The sequence below is a fragment of the Mytilus edulis genome, chromosome 1, assembly GCF_963676685.1.
Source record: "Mytilus edulis chromosome 1, xbMytEdul2.2, whole genome shotgun sequence".
Classification (NCBI taxonomy): Eukaryota; Metazoa; Mollusca; class Bivalvia; order Mytilida; family Mytilidae; genus Mytilus; species Mytilus edulis.
Window position 1 is genome coordinate 122,437,578 of NC_092344.1, and position 16,864 is coordinate 122,454,441.

General features: G+C 30.7%; 1 protein-coding gene across 3 annotated transcripts in view; it reads right to left on the reverse strand.

The window, feature by feature from the left end:
- Positions 1 to 700: 700 nt before the first annotated feature.
- LOC139504980 (solute carrier family 2, facilitated glucose transporter member 10-like) overlaps positions 701 to 16,864 on the reverse strand; it is a 32,615-nt gene continuing 16,451 nt past the window's right edge. Inside the window, exons 3-15 of one of the 3 annotated variants that reach the window (XM_071294867.1) lie at positions 15,479 to 15,595; positions 12,396 to 12,502; positions 11,113 to 11,196; positions 9,432 to 9,535; positions 8,020 to 8,128; positions 7,657 to 7,743; positions 6,292 to 6,378; positions 5,408 to 5,518; positions 4,785 to 5,163; positions 4,131 to 4,253; positions 3,462 to 3,594; positions 2,457 to 2,489; positions 728 to 914 (exon numbers count right to left, since the gene is read on the reverse strand). In XM_071294867.1, coding sequence (XP_071150968.1) covers position 914; positions 2,457 to 2,489; positions 3,462 to 3,594; positions 4,131 to 4,253; positions 4,785 to 5,163; positions 5,408 to 5,518; positions 6,292 to 6,378; positions 7,657 to 7,743; positions 8,020 to 8,128; positions 9,432 to 9,535; positions 11,113 to 11,196; positions 12,396 to 12,502; positions 15,479 to 15,595 — 1,475 coding nt within the window. In that variant the 3' untranslated portion in view covers positions 728 to 913. Of the gene's footprint in view, positions 915 to 2,456; positions 2,490 to 3,461; positions 3,595 to 4,130; positions 4,254 to 4,784; positions 5,164 to 5,407; positions 5,519 to 6,291; positions 6,379 to 7,656; positions 7,744 to 8,019; positions 8,129 to 9,431; positions 9,536 to 11,112; positions 11,197 to 12,395; positions 12,503 to 15,478; positions 15,596 to 16,864 lie in introns of all 3 variants that reach the window. The other 2 variants (XM_071294855.1, XM_071294863.1) reach the window with 2 other exon arrangements.

The following is a 16,864-nucleotide window of genomic DNA, read 5'->3' on the forward strand; positions in this document are numbered from 1 at the left end:
AATATAATATGAACCGTTCATAGATTATTGCACATACAGGAAGGAGAGTTAGTCCCATTTAAATTTGATCAAATTGATCCAATACCATATCTTCATAACAGCAAAATGGCACAATCATCAATATCAAACTTAACCTACAAATACGAACTAGATTACCGTCTAATTTAAACCTTAATCAATATCTGGATTTGCGCCCAAATAAAAACATGGTTGCAAAATCATATAAATCAAATGTATAAATATAAACAGGGAAGATATTCTAAATACAATTTCTTTGCAAATACAAAGAATTAAGTAACAAAAATGATGCTGGACAATCCAATAATTATAGTATAACTAATTGTCGTATTTGAATATCAAAAATAACACAACACATGACCGAACGACGCATGGATTAAACGAGTGCGCAGCACGAGTTTAATCCATAGCGGCGTTCGGTCACAAGTTGTCTTATTTTTGATATTCAAATACGGCGATTAGTTATTCTTTTTATTACATTGGCAAATGGCTTTATTTTTATGAAATTAATGTAGTAAATGTTAGGAACTATATCTTTTTCCTACGCATTGACAATTTGTTTTGATCCGACGTTATCGACGTTTTGACAACGCCTGTTGTATGTATGACGTCAGAGAGTGAAATAACCACGTTTATTTCACATGTGAAATTATCGGTTTTTATCTAACTGGGAAATCAATGTAATTCATTGCAACCTATGTAATAATACTAAATAATCTTTTTGAGAAAGTTGTATCAATAAGATATAGTTTCTACAGCATGGTTACATTCCACAACAATTATATTCATCAGGTTTCTCTGTAATCTATTATGTACTTTGATGTAAATCTGTTTTGTATACAGTAAAACAACGTAAACATCTAGAACAGCGAGCCTTCATCCCAGATATTATAGATCTGAAAAGATAAATAAATAACATTAAAAATGTATTTGTGTCCAAGTTTATCCCTGTTTTATATTGTATCTACTTTTAAGTACATTTCAAGAATATTTCTCTTTATCAACACAAATGAGCATTATAACAGCATATACTTACATCAACTGAACAATCAGAATATGTTTTTAACAAACAAATGAACTTCTTATCAGTACCATATCATTATAATTAAACACTATCTGTATTGTTTCTTCATGTAAACCAGATAGCTATATCAAAAGGATATTACAAGTTGAAGATGTTTTAATAAAGTAACCAGAGAACTATAGTTTTAGAGTTGGTTATTTAACAGAGGCAAGTGCAGTTGATCTGGCAAAACATAGACAATATTATTCTGTTATGTGTCAGATTCAAATTTGGATAAATTTTCATCAATGGCATATTCAAGATAGGTGTTGTTTTATTTTTCAATTATATCATTCAAATATTTGTGGATTCCAATAATTCAAAATGGATTGCCAATCCATAAAATTGTTACATAAAGATCGCATTAGAATAAAATATAGTTTCAGTATTTAATGAAATGATATACTTCTAAAATATATAATACTATGAACCAAACACTGTGAAATCGGTTCTGTAATTAGTACTTATAACTAACGAGCATTGTTAGAAATGGAGATTAAGTGAATATTTCATTAAAACAAATTAGCAATTTTGCAGTGCAGAAGCAAAGAAATGGAGAACATGTCCATAAATAAACTCATCATAGATAATAGGATTTGTTGACCAGACACGTGTTTCATCTACAAAAGACTCATCAGTGAAGCTTGAATCAAAAAAGTTAAAAAGGTCAACTAAGGTAAGAAGTTAAAGAGCATTGATGACCTATTATTCCTAAAAGTTGTGCCAAATACATCTAAGATAATATATTCCTAGGGTAGACATGATTTAGTATTGCTAAATTCTAAGTTTGTAGACAGTTAATTTATAATTATGACCCTATCAATGGAAATTGATGAAGCAGTTTATGAAGCAATACAGAGAAATGCTGACTACTAAGCTAGAGATACCCTGGGAGGGGAATAGTTATCAAAGGTACCAGGATTATAATTTAGTACGCCAGAAAACTCCACCAGCAATTGCATCAACCCACTGGTTGTAAATAAACTCATCATAAAAACTGTGTATTATAAAGGGACATTATTGAGATCGACAAAATTCAAACTTAATCTAAGTTTCATGGTAATAAGCATTGCGTATAAGTTTCATAACATTTGGTTGAGGCAAACTGGTAAGAAATGGAAAGGAATAAAATCAGCAATTTTTCCAATTGTAAGTGTAAAAATTCAACAGTAAAAGGTGACGCCACCTTGATTCAAACTTGTTATGTGTTTTATCATTATCTAATTCTAAAATAAAAGTCATTAAGATTTCATTCAATAACCAACAGTGCAAAACCTTTGAGTCTATTTTTTATATTAGTATTGGTTAATTATGTGATTAATATCATATCACTTAGTTAATTTATAAGCAAGCATTTTATCTGAAGCAAGCTTACCAACAACATTGACAATCAGAACAACATGGAAAGCTGTACAAATACAGAAAATAAAGTTTAAATAAAATATGCTTTTAAACCCCGAGACGTAACGAGACATAACGAAACGTAACGGTTGCAGTTTGATCATACATGAAGTGACAGTCCTACAGATCTAGTAATCACTTACATGCTACAACTCAACATTATAAATTTCTTGACAAAAATGTGTTTCAGAAATGTCAAATAGATAAACTAAGGGACAAACCAACCAATGCTGTATGAAAATTGTGATTTTAGTGTACCACCCACTCTTTAAGTAGTTGTATATCAAAATGCTGTTTATTCATAATGATTTTATAATGAAAATTTTATGCAAGATACAAGCATACAAATTAAAAAATATCCTCTCTTCCATTTATTTCATCCAATTTTAATCTCTGATGCTACATATGATTGAATAGAATATGATGATACAAGAACCTGTTCTTTTACAATTCACCATTTCTAATCCCACACCCCTACTATTTACCATCATTAGATTTACTCCAACAGAGTTATATCAAGATCAGTGCTACTGTACATTATAGAAAAATAGAATCACACATTTCAAAACAAAATTAGAAAGCAGAAAATCTAATATCTTCATTAACTATTTGCGAACTAAATAAAATTTTCTTATTTTCAGTTTAGTAAAAAATTTTAACAACTTTATACTTGGAAAGCAATTTTTAAAGGCAATATGATCTGAATTTGATCTAAGATTCAAACTAACATATTGTTAGAGGGTCATGATTTCTTCACAATGAAGGATATTCTTTTCTTCATCATATCTAATACACCTTTTCTACAGTTCATATGGTCATACATATTTTTTCTTAAATGTTTATCAATTTATTATTCAAATTTAGAAACTGTGTATATATAACTTAAGAGAAATGTATACCTTCACAATTTGGAACGAACCACTAGAACATTTGTGACACATCAGTAATTTGTATGTAGTGTTTTAATCTTAAGTCATACCTTTTATTCATTTCTTCTGAGATCTGTTCTAATGATTTGCCTTTAGTCTCTGGTATAGTGGTAAATATAAAAATGACTGATACTATACATACGGAACTGAAGAAAAAGAATGTTCCAGATACTCCAAATCCATCTATAATGACAAAAATAATATATTATCACACTTGTAAAATTGTTTCTAATAAGGGTTCATCTGTTTTAAAGAAATAAAAGATTTTTCCCAAAATAATAACTTGCCACAGTTTAAGTTGATGATAGTGATAACTGTACTGTATTTGAAGTTTGGCCTAAACATAAAACTTTGTTTCACTGTCCCAATTATCCATTTACCAATTTTGCTGCATGACACTAGGTTATTTGCAACAGTAAAACCCATATTTAAAGTGGGCCAAGCTTCAAATACAAAACAGATATCTCTAAGTTCACATATTCAAGTTCCACCATAGAAAACAAGGAATATTGTTTTGATTTTAGATGATTTCTTGTATTGTTAAAACATTATTACACTTACAATTTTTTTAGAATAACATTCTATATGTCTTTCGAAGATTTGTTTGTGTTATGTGGTTGATGGCTGGTTGAAGTCTAACACACATTTTCTTTTCATTGAAATCTTAGCTATAATCTTATTTTATTTTAAATTCTTAAAATTTCAAACTTTTTCCTTACTTATCATATCTAGGAACACAGCAGATATAACTAAGTTGGTCCCCCAGTTGAGAGTTGTTGTCAAGGCTATTGCACGTCCTCTAATGGCGGAAGGGAAGATCTCACTTAGTACCAACCAACTAACTGTCAACAAAAATAACCATGTATTATATAAATGATGTTCTTTATAAAATTATTAAATGTATAAATATCAAATTCATAAAACTTTACTTACTGTAATTAAGTCTTTTCTTAAATTATTTCAGTACAATTTTTTCAATAACATGAAGCTACTCCAAAGCAATTGAGAATATTTGTTGCTGTATGTCATATTTGAATTTTGTTCATTATTTTTTACATAAATCAGGCCATAACTAGTTTTCTTGTTTAAATTGTTTTTTCATTTGTCATTTCAGGGCCTTTAATAGCTAACTATGTGGTATGGGTTTGACTAATTGTTGAAGGCCATAGAGTGACCTATAATCGTGAACATCTAGGTCATTAAATCTCTGGTGAAAAGCTGTTAATGGCAAATATACCAAATCTTCTTATCTTTATATTGAAACTATTATATTCTAATTTTAGGAATATAATCTTGTAAATATAATTATGTGTTAACTCAAACCCTCTTTATTTATACACATATTGCCCATATTATAAATACTTAATGCTTACTTGGACCAAAACTAAATCCATAAGCAGCAACAAATGTAAGGAGAGCCGTGAATGCCATAACTCTTCCAGCATCGTCTCCATGTAATTTAAATGGCACAATAGGATGAACTGTTGTGTTGGCAGTAAAGTTCGATATCACAGTAACTTCTCTCACATGAGTCTGGATTTCTAACGATGAATTTAACAATACTGACGATGAATTAAAACTCTGACAAAATAAATCATCTTGACAAGGATTAGTGATTGACTCTCCTGAGTCATAATGAGTCACTAATCCTAGAACTAGTAATGACATCCCCATCAATGTAGCTCCTACGAGTAAGAACTTTCTACGTCCCCATCTATCTACACAAAGTAATGCCACTATTGTCATAAGAACCTTAAAAAAAAACAATAATGGAATCTTTATTGCAAATAATTAAATCTTAGTTCATCATATTTTAATTAAGTGTTAAGTGTTTACAGAAAAAAGTGTAAATTTAAGCCTTATCAAATTGCATTAACACAGTTATATTTATATTCAAGTGATAGGTCTGCATATTACATATCCACAATTACTGAATGGAACAACTGCAGTACAATCTTCAAATCTTGACAATAACAGAAATGTTTATTTTCCTTACCTTTACACCACCTAATCCAACAGTGGCTAGAGTGGCAGCAGAGTCTGTGTGGAATCCAACAGCTTGTAATATGGTGGAGGCATAGTATAAAACGTTGGGTTGTCCAGTAAACTGAAATACAACAGAGGCATAGTATAAAACGTTGGGTTGTCCAGTAAACTGAAATAAAACAGAGGCATAGTATAAAACGTTGGGTTGTCCAGTAAACTGAAATAAAACAGAGGCATAGTATAAAACGTTAGGTTGTCCAGTAAACTGAAATAAAACAGAGGCATAGTATAAAACGTTGGGTTGTCCAGTAAACTGAAATAAAACAGAGGCATAGTATATAACGTTGGGTTGTCCAGTAAACTGAAATAAAACAGAGGCATAGTATAAAACGTTGGGTTGTCCAGTAAACTGAAATAAAACAGAGGCATAGTATAAAGTATGATTTTATAGTTTGTACTTTTGTTTCACTGTTATACCCCTGTCCAAGGTAAGGGGATGGTTTTGTATCCCTGCATCCTCCTTGGATGGACAAATTCATATGCAGGTTATTTCTGACTAATTAATGTTGGCTTCTATGATTTTGATATTTACATAGATAAGTTAATTAATAATGATTTCAAATTCATGCATCTTCTATCTTTGAGGCTCAAGTTTAACAGCAAAAGTTATACAGTGTGCTTTTTATTTGACAGCAAGAGTAATGATTATAACCCTTTGTGTTTGAACGACTGGTCATATTCAAGTATCAGTCTCCTTTTAATGTTTTTAAATAGACTTTTTTTCATGCCATTAACATCACATGTCTTTCTCTTATGGTAAAAATCTAAACTGTTGGAAAAAGACAAGACCTGCTCTAATAAACAGTACCCAAAATCTCATTTCATAAACCCTACCTGTTGAAAAAACACAAGGCCAGCTCCAATAAACAATCTCCCTCTCATGTTATTAGATTTAGAAAATATATCACAGCAATGAGTATTCTACAAATAAATATCAATGTATAAATAAAAGTTTAAATCAAAGGATATACATAGAAAAAACTCCATTGAAAAGGTGAAAAACAGAAGCACTGTTGATGCTGTGATCAACCTCATCTGACTATATTTTGCAACAAGCATCATAAACATACTAGCAAATTATCAAATTCAATCATTTCTTTACAAATGTTTTATTTGAATAAGTGATTCGAATCTCTCTTTTAAAGTATTCAAAGAAATGATCATGTGACTTGGTTCATAAGTCTCTTACTAATTAAGTTATCATTTAAAGATGCATATAATCAACAGTTAAGTTATCTTGAAACATATCAACGATTTACAATTCTAACATGATGTCCTTCAAATGCTTTGAGTACAGATCATACTCCCAAGTCATATGCTGTTTTATGAATGAGGTGCCCGACATCATAGAACGATGACGTAAGAATATAAGCATTTTACGGGAAAATATACGCTTGTGAAACCAAAAATCATCACAACAAGGAAACGTAAACAAACAATGCTAAAATGTGGTATAAATGTGATATAAGCTAAAAAAAATTATACATATAAGACAAATAGTAAATTATCATTTAAATTCATCCAAAACTATCGAAATATGTTATGGTAAATAGTTTAAGCATGTCACTAATTTAGCTTGCTCCTTTCACTTACGCCAATTTGATAGTGCATTTATTTATGGGAACGGCAAATATTAGAATGCTTCAATCCAAAATAACTGCCGTATTTGTCACATTAGAATCAAAATAATTCATGGGGGCTTGAATATATTATGATTTTACCACAGGTTGTCCTTTTATGCCGATATTTAACCCCTTGCTATTGCTCAGGGTAAAATATTTGGCATAAAGGGCCCACCCGTGGTAAAATCACGATATATTCAAGCCCACATGAATTATTTCTTAATTATTCATAACTGAGCTAGAATTGTCTCCCTTTGTACACTGTCTAAACAACCCTGGCAAAAAACGTTTGGACTTAATAGAATCTAATATCTGGTTCGGTGACGGACAAAGAAAATGTATCTGTTGCTTTTCATAAAACTGTGGTTTCAAAACAAAACAAAACCAGGTCCTTAAGTAATACAACGGGGTCCATCAATGTACAAATATACAAATATTGAGGTGTTTAAATTGACTAGTCTTGCGATCTCCATGTACTTTATACAATAAATTTTTTTGGGAGGAATTATTTTTGGTGACTCTTGACAGAATGTATATTAGTCTAGAGAGATTTGACTGTAACATGTTTTTTTTGTACCTTTTCATGATAAACAGCTGTTCTGATGTTGTCAATTTCTTTCTCCACATTACATCCTCCTCTCAGCTTCAGTAATACAGCTTCAGCCTTAAAGAAAGAACCTGGTTTAAAAGTATATTGAAGAAAATGTATACCATCTTACCTCACAAGAGTAACAATGAACAAGGTTTTTACCAAACTCTTTATCACTTTATACCTTTTTTCTGGTCATTGGTTAAATTAAGGGGGGAAATGCAGTTTTCTAACCTTTTTGAAATCCATTTCCTTCGTATTCACATTCAAACAATTCAAAATTAACTGTCATAAATTATCTCCCTGAAAAAGGATGACAATGATAACAATAACAAAGAAATTACATCCTACCTTAGATTCTTGTTTATGTAACATCAGGAATCTTGGACTGGGTGGTAAAAATATCATCCCAATACCTTGTATAACAGCTGGGATCACAGAAATAACAAACATATATCTCCTGAAATAACAGAAAATCTCATCTCAATACCTTGTATAACAGCTGGGATCACAGAAATAACAAACATGTATCTCCTGAAATAACAGAAAATATCATCCCAATACCTTGTATAACAGCTGGGATCACAGAAATAACAAACATGTATCTCCTGAAATAACAGAAAATATCATCCCAATACCTTGTATAACAGCTCTGATCACAGAAATAACAAACATATATCTCCTGAAATAACAGAAAATATCCTCCCAATACCTTGTATAACAGCTGGGATCACAGAAATAACAAACATGTATCTCCTGAAATAACAGAAAATATCCTCCCAATACCTTGTATAACAGCTGGGATCACAGAAATAACAAACATGTATCACCTGAAATAACAGAAAATATCATCCCAAATATCTTGTATAACAGCTGTGATCACAGAAATAACAAACATATATCTCCTGAAATAACAGAAAATATCATCCCAATACCTTGTATAACAGCTGGGATCACAGAAATAACAAACCTATACCTCCTGAAATAACAGAAAATATCATCCCGATACCTTGTATAACAGCTGGGATCACAGAAATAACAAACATTTATTCCATATTGGTATTATTTTAGTAGGCTTTTCTATATGAATTGGATTTTGAATAAAAAAGCATATTCACCTGTGAAAGTGTTATTCACCGCGCTAAACGTCACGCGCTTTTACATACAACGTCATGGTAAAATGTTTCATGTAAAAAAAATTGGTATATGTTTGTCATTAGATACATTTTCTTCTCTTGGACTATGGAATAAAACAATTACTGTCTTTTGATGAGGTAAATATGCGGTTTTATTGACTTTTGAAAAAATGATATCCCAATACCCTATATAACACATATTGCTGTGAGGTAACAAAGTATACCTTCTATAATTGCAAATAACTATATTTTGTTTACCTATGGTAAAATATAACTAACAATATATCTGACAAAACAGAATTTGCTTTTATCATGAAGTAAAAGGACCCCAAATATCAAATTTGTTAATAACTGAGTGAAAATCACTTAATATAAAAGAAGGATGTATCTGAGGACACTAATGCTCACGCTCAAGCTTTGTAATTTTCTATGTTTAAAATGGGCATAACTCATGACATTGCTTTAATTCTACCTCTGTCTGTGTGTTGTGCATTTTGTACAAGTTTCATATTATTTTGATGAGGAAAACTTAAGTTGAGAGTGCGGAAAAGAAAATGGGACAGACAATACTAAATATTTTGAATTTTTCAGTTTCAAAGGGAATACTATGAAAAAGATAATACAAACCATCCATTTTCAATATCTATGCATGCATAGTTAACTAGGTAAGCAATCAGTAATCCACATGTTATACCAAGTTCATTTAACGACACCAATAAACCTCGTCTTTTCTAAAACAAATTATATATAAATTTCAGTGAGAAATATGAGAGTACATAAAATATCAAATTATTTCTTTTCATTCTTAATCCTGGATATTTATGAAATATTTGCTCTGATCATTTTAAAACAAATAATATCAAATCAGTCCTTATAGTTATAGTAGCTTTGAATTTGTCGTGATGGGAAAGTTTCTGTTATAGGTTAAATCTTATCTTTAATATTTTGATTGTTATTGCGAACCCTATCTTAGTTTTCCATAGATTCACCTGCAAGTTACCTGTCGATTTAAACTTTTGGCAGTTCTATTTTCCCATCTAACAAATACAACAGGTATTGTTCTCTGTTTAGTTTATTCACTGGGACCTTTAAATTTCTTCTAGGAGAAATATATCACTCATTGATTAATTTACCTGACCAAAAAATTATCTTCTTTTTTATTGAAATACTTCTAATAACTCACATAAACTGTATGCAATATTGTATTTATTCAATATTATCATTAATATATTTTCAATCTGTTCAATATAAAATCTGGTTTAATACTAAAAAGTTTATTTCAGACACATTTTTTAGTATTTTCCAATGAATTTACATGTTTTTGTTGTTGTTCATTTATAGACTTATGTTTATGAAGACCTTAATTTAAAAATAATATTAAATATTCAAATTTTTATTTATCAAACACACAAAAATATTGAATATTTGATCAGAAATCAACTTTTAATTTTTGAATCAGTATTACAAATGTAATATTGAACACATTAAAAACGAGTTACTCCAGGTATCGAATAAATACAACACCACATGCAGTTTTGTGAGTCCTTACTTAGTATTGGTATAAGTATTTTTTCTTCATTGACAGTTCAATTTTTTGTTCAGGTAAATTAATCAATGAGTGATATATTTCTCTTGGAAGAAATTTAAAGGTCCCAGTGAATAAACTACACAGAGAACAATACCTGTTGTATTTGTTAGATGGGACAATAGAACTGCCAAAAGTTTAAATGGACAGGTAACTTGCAGGTGAATCTATGGAAAACTATGATAGGGTTCGCAATAAAACCAGGCAATCTTTTAGGATTCTATTAAATTTAAATGTCAACATCTTTTTTTGAGTGTTACTAGTGTTAATATGTGTAACCTTTTCTGTATTTTTTGTTACCTGTTTGTTGAATATTTCTTCCTCTTCAAGCCAAGGTCATTTATGTTAACCTTGACCTGACTTTTCTGGCTGCACTATCATAGTTATCTCCCCATCTTATGTATGAAAGAATGTACATTCATCTGAATATGTATTTTCTGATAACAGATTTACACAATAGTTAAAAAAGATGTGGTATGAGTGCCAATGAGACAACTCTATTAAAGTCATAATTCATAAAAGTGAACCATTATAATTTATAGATCAAGGTACAGTCTTCAAAAAGGAGCCTTGGCTCACATCCAACAGCATGCTATAAAGGGCCCCAAAAAATTACTAGTGTAACACCAATCAAACAGGAAAACCAACGATCTAATATATATATATACATAAAAAAAAAATATGTTTATTTAAACAATTATAATACATATATTTTTCACTTACAGCTGGTGCAATTTCTGAGATATAAATACATTCTGCAATGGCTGACACAGAAACAGCAAATCCTAATACAACACGACCAATTACCTGTAAGGAAAAAGAATGTTTAATCTGAAAATGACATTGAAGAATTTATAAGAAATTTCAACAAGGACAAGACAAAAGTATTCTTTAACAGATATAATAATTAATAACTTCCCTGAGCGCAGCTATATACAACGGTAGAGGTCCAACCCTGAACAGTTGGGGCAAAAACAGACACAATATTCATGCTTGATACAGGTCTGAATTTGGATTGTAATTAAATATTTGACACATAATAGGTTTCTGAAACAGAATAGCTGTAGTCAAAGAACTTAGAACTGGATATATAATTAAATTTATATTCCATTTTTGCTTTTGTGCAATATACCATGCTGTTGCATAATTACCCATTTCAATACATCCTAAAAGTCTTAAAATAGAACATGACATAAATAATAATGGCTAAAATTAATATACCTTAATCAGCATTTTTAAAACAGAAAGTTCTAAAAATAAATTGACAGCTAATCACCTCAAGACAATACAACAATTCTTTATACATAATATAAAAGCAGCGTAAGGGAGGTAATTCAAACACAACATTGTACTGAACTAATTGTCAATTAACCAGAAAATACTTGTTTTTACCCCCTTTTTTGCCCCTAATTCCTAAACGGTTTGAGCCATAACCCCTAAAAGCCAATCCTAACCATCCCTTTCTGGTATGGAAATTTATGGTATAATTTTAGAGAGATCCATACAACTTTCCACAAGTTATTGTCTGGAAACTAGAAAGAAGATAATTTGGGCCCCTTTTTGGTCCCTAATTCCTGAACTGTTGGGACCATAACCTCCAAAATCAATCACAACCTTTCTTTTGTGGTTCTAAACCTTGTGTTTAAATTTCATAGATTTCTATTTTACTTATACTAAAGTTATTGTCTGGAAATCATATGTCTTCGGACGATGCTGACGATGGCAACGAAGACATGATACCAATATATTTTTTGCGGTCGTATAAAAACAGGAAACATCCCTTTTAATTCCTCTTGGTTTCTTCTGCTCATCTTAAAAAGTATGAAATATTTATTATATTAACCCATTAATAATCAATCCCCATAGGTTTTTTTTGTAGAGCAATATCAATATCTACATACCACAACATAGAATACAGGTGCCCCAGCAGCTATAACAGCTCCAATGGTAAAGATACCAGCATATACTATAATGGTAAAACTTTAATCTATCCAATATCTACATACCACAACATAGAACACAGGTGCCCCAGCAGCTATAACAGCTCCAATGGTAAATATACCAGCATTTACTATAATGGTAAAACGTCTTCCAAACCAGTCTATTATCATACCTAAAGTGACAAGAGTGCACACACTGAAATGTCTCGCCTTCTTTACTAATCATTGATATTATGTTGATACTCCTAAATATAAAGCTTTATTACGACTGTCACATAAACTTAACATGAACCATGAAAATGAGGTCAAGGTCAGTTGAACCATTTGCCACGCAGACATGTACAGCTAACAATGCTTCCATACAACAAATATAGTTGACCTATTGCTTATAGTTTAAGAAAATAGACCAAAACACAAAAACTTAACACTGAGCAATGAACCGTGAAAACCAGGTCAAGGTCAAATAAAACCTGCATGACTGACATATAGATCATAAAATATTTCCATACACCAAATATAGTTGACCTATGACATATAGTATTAGATATAAAAAGACCAAAACTCAAAAACTTTACTTTGACCACTGAACCATGAAAATGAGGTCAAGGTCAGATGACATCTACCCGCTAGACATGTACACCTTACAATCATTCCATACAACAAATATAGTAAACTTATTGCATAAAGTATGACAAAAACAGACCCAAATACAAAATCTTAACTATAACCACTGAACCATGAAAATGAGGTCAAGGTCAGATGACATCTGCCCGCTAGACATGTACACCTTACAATCATTCCATACAACAAATATAGTAAAGCTATTGCATAAAGTATGAGAAAAACAGACCAAAACACAAAAACTTAACTATAACCACTGAACCATGAAAATGAGGTCAAGTTCAGATGTCATCTGCCCGCTAGACATGTACACCTTACAATCATTCCATACAACAAATATAGTAAACCTATTGCATATAGTATGAGAAAAACAGACCAAAACACAAAAACTTAACTATAACCACTGAACCATGAAAATGAGGTCAAGGTCAGATGACACCTGCCAGTTGGACATGTACACCTTACAGTCCTTCCATACACTGAATATACTAGCCCTATTGCTTATAGTATCTGAGATATGGACTTGACCACCAAAACTTAACCTTGTTCACTGATCCATGAAATGAGGTCGAGGTCAAGTGAAAACTGTCTGACAGACATGAGGACCTTGCAAGGTACGCACATATCAAATATAGTTATCCTATTACTTATAATAAGAGAGAATTCAACATTACAAAAAATTTGAACTTTTTTTTCAAGTGGTCACTGAACCATGAAAATGAGGTCAAGGACATTGGACATGAGGCATCTATATACAAAGTATGAAGCATCCAGGTCTTCCACCTTCTGAAATATAAAGCTTTTAAGAAGTTAGCTAACGCCGCCGCCGTAGCCACCGCCGCCGGATCACTATCCCTATGTCGAGCTTTCTGCAACAAAAGTTGCAGGCTCAACAAAAACTATCTATGTTAGCACAAAAAAAATCAATCAAAAAAAAAAATGTTGATGTCACTAAGAAGATTTTACAAATGTCAGAAAATAAGTTGGACAAATACTTGTAGAAAATATGGTTACTGTGTTTACATGTAAATAGCTAGTTTAACCAAAAGTGTTATCTAAAAGTTGATTTCCAGGATATTTTTAAAGGATTATTATGAATTCTCTGCCTCTAGATTAACCTCTGTTATTTCATAGGAGCCATTCCATTGTTGCTGATTTGACAGAGGGTCAGTATTAACCCTACATTTTAAAACATATCTCAGCACCGGTCAAGACATCTATTTAGATAGATATGGGTCAATGGTTCAAACACAATGTTGACTGCTGTATTTTTGACATTTTTACCCTGTATGTTTTGTTCACGTGTCGAAGTCAATATAATGGAATTTGATGTGAATGTCATACATGTGAGAGGTGTAGCTAGCTATAATATAAAACCAGGTTCAATCCAACATTTTCTACATAAGAAAATGCCTGTACCAAGTCAGGAATATGACAGTTGTTATTCATTCATTTGATGTGTTTGAGCTTTTGATTTTGCCATTTGTTTGGGACATTTTGAATTTTCCTGTGAGCTCAGTATTTTTGTGATTTTACCTTTTTTGAGGAGCATAAATTTTTTATAAACTTTGTTATCTATTTCCCTCATGAAGAGATATTCCTCACATCGCATTAAACAAACTGTGTTAAGAACGATAGTAAGTTATTTTATAGAAATAAGACCCCCCCCCCCCCCCCCCCCCAATACACATATCTAATTTGGTGGATAGTAACTCTCCAATGTACTTATTTTTATTCTTTAAAACTTTTTTTTTATGAATATCCTACATCAATTAGCATACAATGAAATGTTCAATATAATTTTATTTCAAAGGGCCGTCATTCCTCTAAGCTAATTTATCTGAACTGATATTGAATTTGTAAAAGACATAACTGATATATAAATCTTTGATATAAATTTCATTAAAATCTTGCTAGAAATGAAGGCTTGATAGTACTAATTGCAATTTTCTATATAATTTATATTTTTAAGGGACATAATGACTAAAAAATATTGTGAGTGCTCATTCAACCGCACAAAGTGAGTTTATCATAGCAGAGATAGTTTTAACAACTTACGAGAACACATTTCCTTTATTAAAAAAAATGTTAGATACTATCTAAATGCATTGTGGACATTGACTTGTGTACATGTAGATCAGATAGATGATAGATAAAACTAAAAATTGCCAGTGGGCAAAAGTTGTAAAATGGTTTAATTACTACAATATAATTTTTTTTCTCCATTGAATTTCGAGAATTGAGAAAAAAAAATAAGTGTCATAATGTAAAAGAATGGATTAATATCAAAATATTCCATCATATAACACTTACCAGTGTAATCATACCACATCTTTTTTTTATATGTCTATAACATTCACAGTACCAGGGTACATAACTGACACATGTAACTACATTTTCTAAAATAACTAATGATATACTGACCTCCAAAACACAGATCCAAGTAAAGCACCAAATAACATAGAGCTTACAACTAACTCTTGATCGAAACATGACAAGCAGAACTTAATGACTAATAATATACTGACCTCCAAAACAAGATCCAAGTAAAGCTCCAAATAACATGGAGCTTACGACTAACTCTTGATCAAAACACGACAAGCAGAACTTCTCCTTTAGTTGTAATATAGCACCAGATATAATACCTGTAAAATATAAACAGCACCAGATATAATACCTGTAAAATATAAACAGCATCAGATATAATACCTGTAAAATATAAACAGTAATATAGCACCAGATATAATACCTGTAAAATATAAACAGCACCAGATATAATACCTGTTAAATATAAACAGCATCAGATATAATACCTGTAAAATATAAACAGTAATATAGCACCAGATATAATACCTGTAAAATATAAACAGCATCAGATATAATACCTGTAAAATATAAACAGCACCAGATATAATACCTGTAAAATATAAACAGCACCAGATATAATACCTGTAAAATATAAACAGCACCAGATATAATACCTGTAAAATATAAACAGCACCAGATATAATACCTGTTAAATATAAACAGCATCAGATATAATACCTGTAAAATATAAACAGTAATATAGCACCAGATATAATACCTGTAAAATATAAACAGCATCAGATATAATACCTGTAAAATATAAACAGCACCAGATATAATACCTGTAAAATATAAACAGCACCAGATATAATACCTGTAAAATATAAACAGCACCAGATATAATACCTGTTAAATATAAACAGTAATATAGCACCAGATATAATACCTGTAAAATATAAACAGCACCAGATATAATACCTGTAAAATATAAACAGCACCAGATATAATACCTGTTAAATATAAACAGTAATATAGCACCAGATATAATACCTGTAAAATATAAACAGCACCAGATATAATACCTGTTTAATATAAACAGCACCAGATATAATACCTGTTAAATATAAACAGTAATATAGCACCAGATATAATACCTGTAAAATATAAACAGCACCAGATATAATACCTGTTAAATATAAACAGCACCAGATATAATACCTGTTAAATATAAACAGCACCAGATATAATACCTGTAAAATATAAACAGTAATATAGCACCAGATATAATACCTGTTAAATATAAACAGCACCAGATATAATACCTGTTAAATATAAACAGCACCAGATATAATACCTGTTAAATATAAACAGTAATATAGCACCAGATATAATACCTGTAAAATATAAACAGCACCAGATATAATACCTGTTAAATATAAACAGCACCAGATATAATACCTGTAAAATATAAACAGCACCAGATATAATACCTGTTAAATATAAACAGCACCAGATATAATACCTGTTAAATATAAACAGCACCAGATATAATACCTGTTAAATATAAACAGTAATATAGCACCAGATATAATACCTGTTAAATATAA